General features: G+C 47.8%; 1 protein-coding gene across 1 annotated transcript in view; it reads left to right on the forward strand.

Annotated features, from left to right (window-relative positions):
• The window catches only part of SLC22A16 (solute carrier family 22 member 16), a 70,046-nt gene that overhangs the window by 55,717 nt on the left and 6,376 nt on the right, over positions 1-7,953 (forward strand). The window contains exons 12-13 of the mRNA XM_008069026.2: positions 748-857; positions 4,657-4,756. Of these exons, the coding sequence (XP_008067217.2) occupies positions 748-857; positions 4,657-4,756 (210 nt within the window). The remainder of the gene's footprint in view (positions 1-747; positions 858-4,656; positions 4,757-7,953) is intronic.

Here is a 7,953-nt window from a genome sequence, read left to right on the forward strand (position 1 = left end):
CCCGCGGGGTCAGGCAATCCACTCACCTCAGCCTCCCCAGGCGTGGGATTATAGGCTGAGCCACCGAGCCCGGCTTATTTTATTATTTTATATATTATTTTATTTTGAGTTGGGGTCTCACTGTCACCCAGACTGGAGTGCAGTGGCACACTCACAGCTACCGCAATCTCGACCTCCTGGGTTCAGGCGATTCATCCCCCTCACCCTCTGAGTAGCTGGGACTACAGGTGGGTGTCATCACACCTGGCAAAATTTTTGATTTTTTTGGTAAAGACCCAATGTTGCTCAGGAGGGACTCGAACTCGTGGCTCAAGCAATCCTCCCACCTTGGCCTCCCAAAGTGCCGGGATGACAGGTGTGAGTCACCATGCCTGGCTGTTTTCTTTTTAAAAATATTGCCGGGTTCGGTGGCTCAGCCTGTAATCCCGCGCCTTGGGAGGCTGAGGTGAGTGAATTGCCTGAGCCCGCAGGTTCGAGACCCACCTGGGCAGCGAGACCTCATCTCTACAATAAATTAAAAATAAAATCAGCTGGGCATAGTAGCGCATGCCTGTAATTCCGGTTACTTGGATGGCTGAGGTGGAAGGATCGCTGGAGCCCAGCAGGTCGAGGCTGCGGTGGCCGGGAGCGGCCACTGCACTCCATCCAGTCTGGGTGACAGAGTGTGACTCCAACTCAAAAAAAAAAAAGAAAAGAAAAGCAATAAAAATATAACTTACAATGGTCTATTTTGCTAATTTTTTTCAGAGATATTATGTTTGGAGTGTGGTGACAACGATGGCAGGGAAGTTTGCCATAGGGGCGGTGTTTGGCCTCATTTATCTCTACACGGCGGAGCTGTATCCAACCATTGTGAGGTAAGGATTGCTTTGTCGTGTTCCTCTTATCTCTCACCTATTATTTCATTCTATGAAATAGAAATAGAAATGCATTCTTTTCATAGAAGTCACCTGAAACTCTGCGGTGGGAGAAAGTGACACGATGATGCCGATTCTGTCTATACCTTATTCCCAAAGATATTAAAGAAATCGTTTTGAAGCATACTCTATCATTAAGACTTTTAAAATTTAAAATGCAGTTGACTTCCACTGATCCTCCATACAGCTAAAGGCTGAGCTTCTCGATGTTCTGATGCCAGGCTGCCATCACAAAATATCGCAGACTGAGTAGCGACAGAAATGTATTTTCTCACAGTTCTGGAGGCTAGAGGCCCAAGGTCAAGGTGCCAAGCAGGCCTGGTTTCTCCTGAAGCCTCTCCCCGTGGCTTGAAGGTAGAGGCTTCTTGCTGTGTTCTCATATGGTCTTCCCTTTGTGTGCACCGATAGTGTCTCTCCCTCTTTTTGGAAGGACAGCAGGCATATTGGATTAGGGTCCCACCCTCTGGGCCTCATTTTAACGTAATCACCTCTTAAAAGTGATAAAGGGAGGTACTCGAGCCTATAACATCTTGTTTTGACTCCCTGAGAAGATCATCTTACCCGAGGTTCCCAAAGCAGCAACTCATCAGAATCCCTAGGGTATTTGATAAAAAAATACCAGTCTTAGGTCCCTATGCCAGACCTGCTGGATTGTTCCAAGAATGACCCACAGATTTTTTTTTTGAAGTCTTATTGTGTCACCTAGGCTGGAGTGCAGTGGCACAATCACAGCTCACCACAGCCTTGACCTCCTGGGTGTAGGCCATCCTTCTGCTTCAACCTCCCCAGTAGCTGGAAAACAAGTGCACACCATCATGTCTGACTAATTTACTGATTTTTTTTTTTTTTTTTGTAGAGACGAGGTCTTGCTATTGTATATTTCCTAGCTGGTATTGAACTACTGGGCTCAAGCAATCCTCTTGCCTTGGCATCCCAAAGTGCTAGGATTCCAGGCATAAGCCACTATGACTCGCATCTTTTTTTTTTTATATTTACCAAAAAAAGAAAATATCTAAAAAATAGGGATGAGGTCTTGCTATGTTGCCCAGCTAGTCTGAAACTCCTAGGCTCAAGCGATCCTTCCACTTTGTTCTTCCAAAGTGCTAGGATTACAGGTGTGAGCCACTACACCTAGCCAAGGATAGCTGTTGCAAATAGGTCAAAACCAACAGTTATTGGCGAGGTTGTGGAGAAAAAGGAACACTCATACACCGCTGGTGAGAATGTAGTTTAGCCCCTGTGAAGAGCAGTTAGGAGACTTCTCAAAGAACTAAAAATAGATTTATCTTTGGACCCAGCAATCCCACTACTGGGTATATACCCAAAGGAGCATAGTGACACAGAACCAACCTAGGTGCCTGTCAACAGTGGACCGGATAAAGAAAATGTGGTCCATGTATACCATGGGATATTCCTCAGCCATAAAAAGACAAAATCTCGTCCTTTATAGCAATGTGGATACAGCTGGAGGCTGTTATTCAAAGCAGATTAATGTAGAAACAGAAAACCAAGCACCCCATTTTCTCACTTGTAAGTTGGAGCTAAACACTGAGTGTTCATGGACATAAAGATGGGAACAATAGACACTGGGGACTTCTGAAGGCGGGGACGGAGGAAGGAGGTCAGGGGTTGAAGAACGATCTATTGGATTCCATGCTCACTGTTGGGGTGATGGCTTCAACAGAAGCTCAAACCTCAGCACACCCACAAAACACCCATGGAACAAACCTACACACACACCCCCCGAATCTAAAATATTTTAAAAGCACAGTCTTTCCCGACTAGTAGATATTCGGTAAGTTTCCTTTAAATAACCTTTAAAGATAAGCACATTAATATAGTACTTGACTTTAAAGTTGAAATAGAACAGTCCATAGATACGTACATATTTTGTTTTCCCAAATTCCCAATTCCTACCCCAAACAGATTCCTGCTCTAGAAGACCAGTGTTGTTCTCAGTATTAGGCTGGATCAACATATGAGGGGGAACCAGGAAACCTAGAATTATTTTTAGAGGGTGGGCCCCTTGTAGTACAGGCTTCCCCTGCTAGCTAAGTGTTCTAGGAACCCATCAGCATTTGTGTACCAGCTACTGTTGTTGGGAAAGGCTGCGTTCTGCTTCAGTGAATTTTGTTTTTGGAGAGTCTTTCAATGCGTTTGCCCATTTCACGAAGGGTGATCTACACCAATAACCTGTCCACACCACACTGAGTGTTCAGCAGTTTTTGACTAAAAAAACCAGCATGACTCCCATGCCCCACCCTCTCAATTCATCTGATCTCACCCCTTTCTACTTTTGTTTTTTTTTGGTTTCTCTGGATGAAAAAAGTCCTCAAAGGGAAACATTTTGCCAACGTGGAAGAGGTGAAACAAAAAACGGCAGAAGCACTAAAAGGCATCAAAACGGATTAATTCAGCCGGGCTTGGTGGCTCAGCTGGTAATCCTAGCACTTTGGGAGGTCAAGGAGAGTGGATTGCCTGAGCCCTTGGGCTCGAGACCCACCCGGGCAACTTGGCGAGACCTTGTCTCTACAATAAATAAAAAATTAGCCAGGCGTGGTAGTGCGTGCCTGTAGTTCCGGCTACTTGGAAGGCTGAGGCTGAAGGATCACCAGAGCCCAGAAGGTTGATGCTGGGGTGGCCATGAGTGTGCCACTCCTGGGCAACGGAGTGAGACTCCAACTCAAAAAAAAAAACAAAAAAGTAGCCGGGCTCGGTGGCTCAGCCTGTAATCCCACGCTTTGGGAGACTGAGGTGAGTGGATTGCCTGAGCCCGTGGGTTCAAGACCCGCCTGGGCAACTTGGCGAGACCGCATCTCTACAATAAATTTTAAAAAATTAGCCGGGTGTGGTAGCACATGCCTGTAGTTCCAGCTACTTGAAAGGCTGAGGCGGAAGGATCGCCGGAGCCCAGCAGGTAGAGGCTGCAGTGGACAGGAGTGGCCACTGTACTGCAGTCTGGGCGACAGAGTGACTCCAACTCAAAAAAAAAAAAAAAAGACCAAAAAAACCTGATTAATTCAAAAACTGTTTTTAGCAGTGGAAAAAACATCTCGATGGGTATATTGGATCAAATGGCGAGTACTTTGAAGGTGACTGAAGTTTAAGGATGTAGAATAATTACACAATTTTAAAATAAATTCCGGGTTTTTTTGAGTCCCCCCCTTGTACACCTAAGGGCCTCATCTGCTAAGCAGATGGAGAAAGGTTGATCCTTCTACCCCCGCTTTTTGTCATGAATTATCGGCATGCTTGTATACACCACTGTTTCACACAATGTAGACATAAGTCACAGGTGATTCTTGGAAAATTTAAGACAATTATTTCCCAGCTTACTTTTTTTTAATAGTCATGCATTGCTTATGTTATGTTCTGAGAAATGTGTTGTAAGGCAGTTTCGTCGTTGTGTAGACATCACAGAGTGCGCTCACACAAGACTAAGTGGCGTGGCCTACTGCATACATAGGCCGTGGGGCATAGCCTGTGGCTCCCGGGTTCCAACCCCATGCAGCGTGTGACTGCTGAGTACTGTAGGCAACTGTAGCACATGGCAGGCATTGGTGTTTCTAAACATCTAAACACAGGGAAGGTTCAGTAAGAATGCAGTATTAGACTCTCACGCAACCTGTTGTTCTGGGAGGTGGAAAGGGTGGCAGGAAGCAGCTCCATCACTCTCTGCGTCACCTGCGCCTTCCGTGTCTTCGGTTCTTCCTCGATCTAAATGCTTCTCTGTCCCCAGGTCACTGGCCGTGGGGAGTGGCAGCATGGTGTGCCGCGTGGCCAGCATCACAGCACCCCTCTCTGTGGACCTCAGAAGCATCTGGATCTTCATACCACAGGTGTGTCTGGAGACTCTCACCGAGACGCAGAGAGGCAGGGTGGCTAGTCGCCTTCTCTATTTTGATTCACTGGAAGCGAGTTGGAATCTTACTCTGTCGCCCAGGCTGGAGTACAGTGGCACGCTCACAGCTCACTGCAGCCTCAACCTCCTGGGCTCAGGTGATCCTCCCACCTAAGCCTCCCAAGTAACTGGGATGACAAGGGTGCATCACCACACCCAGCCCATTTTAAAAAAATGTTTTGTAGATAGCCGGGCTCGGTGGCTCAGCCTGTAATCCCGTGCTTTGAGAGGCTGAGAAGAGTGAATTGCCTGAGCCCGCGGCTTCGATACCCGCCTGGGCAACTTGGCGAGACCTCACCTCTACAATAAATCAAAAACTAGCCGGGCGTGGTAGCACATGCCTGTAGTTTCAGTTACTTGGAAGGCTGAGGCGGAAGGATCACTGAAGCCCAGCAGGTCGAGGCTGCGGTGGCCAGGAGCGTGCCACTGCACTCCATTCTGGGCGACGAAGTGAGACTCCAATTCAAAAACAAAATGTTTTGTAGAGATGAGGACTCGCTATGTTGCCTAGACTGATCTCGAACGCCTAGCTTCAAGCGATTCTCTTGCCTAGACCTTCCAAAGTGCTGGGATGACAGGCGTGAGCCAAGGCCCTCTTTCTTCTTCTAATTGCCTCTTAAATAGACTTATTCTCCAAGATTCTACCCTGGCCCTCCCCGGTCCCCATAGGTGTGACCTCTCCTGAGTTCTGCCCCCTCTGCCCAGCTGTAGATGCAGCTTTTCACCAGCCTCCTGGGTAGACCCCCTGGATGTCTTACTTCAGACTCGAAGCTTCCCAAGCAGGACTGGCCAGTGGGTATGCTGTCCTTGGGTCCCAGATGAGTCTGTGGCCTCAGACCACTGTGGTATCAGTTTTGGAATCTCCCTACCCTTTCCTCCTCTCCCCCCAATCCATTAACCATCTAATCTGCACCTCCCCTCTCAAAGCCGCCCCTGCTGCCCACTTCCGGTGCCCTGGTTCAAGACCCACCTCCTTGGTACCCGCACTCCCCCCCAATCCCATCTGAACAGCACAGAAGGTGCCTTGGTGGTACCCCATGTCCCTATCACCTTCAGAATAAAATCCAAACCCAGTAAACACCCAGGGCCTTTCCAAAGAACGCCTGCCAGTCTCCCATGCTGCTCTGTTTCCTTACACGGCTTCCCCTCCTCTCTGCACTCCTCCCACCCCCAGTCCTTCCTGTCTCCTTTCTGTCCTTACCCTTCATCCTCCCATGCCCTGCTTCTGCCTAAAAAGCCCTTCCAAAGAGAATGCTCCTCTCATCTGCCCTGCCAGGTGTCCACATATTCTGCCTCCTTCCGAGAATGCGGCCCAGAGCCGGTAACCTCACCCCTCCCTCCCTCCTGTGTGTCCACACAGCATCTCATGTGTGTGCCTTTCTCAGCCCATGTCACCGGCTGACTCTCGCATGTGCACGCATGTCTTTGTCTCCCCAGCCAGCATGTCAGGTGCTTGCGGAGCAGGGGATCTGGCGTCCCTACCGCTGGACCCAGGGGAGCACTGCTGTCACCGTGATTCACTTGGGATGTTAGATCAGATAGACTGGCTTTTTGAAATTAGCTTTGTCCTAAACGATAGTATCTGTGAGATCACAGGTGTTACACTAGGTCTATGTTTTTCTAGTACTTTTGCAAGTAATCGAATGTTGGGAGCCCCAGGGTCACCTTGTACACACAGGGGTGTGCGTGTTGCTCTTTGGGACTAGCTGGCTGAGCATGAACGTCTCCCAGGTGTTCAGTGAAGGTGGCTTCATTGGGATTTGGGATCCCAGTTTGTTTGTTTTTTTGAGTTGGAGTCTCACTCTGTCATCCAGGCTGGAGTACAGTGGACCCATCATGGCTCACTGCAGTCTCAACCTGCTGGGCTCAGGTGGTCCTCCCACCTCAGCCTTCCAAGTAGTTGGAACTACAGGTGTGTGCCACCACACCCTGCTAATTTTTTTATTTATTGTAGAGACAAGATCTTACTATGTTGTCCAGACTGGTCTTCTGGGCTTCTGGGCTCAGGCAATCGTTTTGCTTTGCTGGGATTACAGGCGTGAACCACCACACCCAGCCTCTGTCACAGGCTTCCTCTGAGGTTGAGAAATAATATGGGCTGTCTGGCCTGCGGAGGGAGGTATTTTTGGAGAGTCTTCCGCCCTTTTTAGGGCATGGACTTTTCTAGAAGCATCTCTCTGTGTTAGCGCTTTGTGTTTTTTCATTTTTAAAAAGTCTTTTTTTAAAGCACACAAAAATAAAATGGATAAGTTTATAAAAGGAAACTGCTATAAATAGACTAAAACTAAATAAAGATTTTTTTTAAAAGGGTATCTGTCAGGGTCAATTAAAAACTATGGAGTTAAAAGGGATCTTTTATTTTAATAGGCTGTTTTTTTTTCAGAGACAAGGTGTTAGGTCAGTGGGCTAAAAGTCGGTGCTCCAAGGGTATGCAAGGAATTACACAAAGAATAAGTCAGAAAAAGTTTATTTAGTAAGTAGATCAGAGTGGGGAAATGCACCTCCTCAAGATTGGAGAGGGGGCCAGATGTTTAAGGAACATTAGGACCTGAATGCTTGAGGTTGACATCTTCTAAAGCTTCCCTCTTAGTGGAGGCAGATAGGCAAGCATTCACAGGGGCTGATGTCAAGGTGATGGGCTCTGTCTCTCATAACTCTGACAACTAGATAGGGTCAGTCAGGAGCACATGACAAAGATGGGCCTGTAGCTGAGGGGCGGGTCTGTGGCAGGGGAGGGGTAGGGGTTAATCACCTAGATGAGAAGGGCTGGGCTAGTAGCAGAGAGACAGATTCTTGGGAGATGTTAATCCAATGTCCTGTGACTTGCCCAGGGTTCCGGGAAAGGACTATTGTGTATGAGCTCGAGGAGGTCCGAGGAACTTCATTTCCGACTCTGTCCTTTCACAGGATCTCACTCTATAGTCCAGGCTGGAGTGCAGTGGCACCATCATAGCTGACTTCAGCCTCAAACTCCTGGGCTCCTGAATATCTAAGACTGCAGTCCTGTGTCTCCACACCTGGCTAATCTTTAAATTTTTTGTAGAGATTGGGTCTCACTATGATGGCCAGGCTGATCTTTTTTTTTTTTTGAGTTGGAGTCTCACTCTGTTGCCCAGTCTGGAGTACAGTGGCCGC

The sequence above is a fragment of the Carlito syrichta genome, unplaced genomic scaffold (assembly GCF_000164805.1).
Source record: "Carlito syrichta isolate Samal-C Ts95f unplaced genomic scaffold, Tarsius_syrichta-2.0.1 Scaffold311768, whole genome shotgun sequence".
In the NCBI taxonomy this organism is placed as follows: domain Eukaryota; kingdom Metazoa; phylum Chordata; class Mammalia; order Primates; family Tarsiidae; genus Carlito; species Carlito syrichta.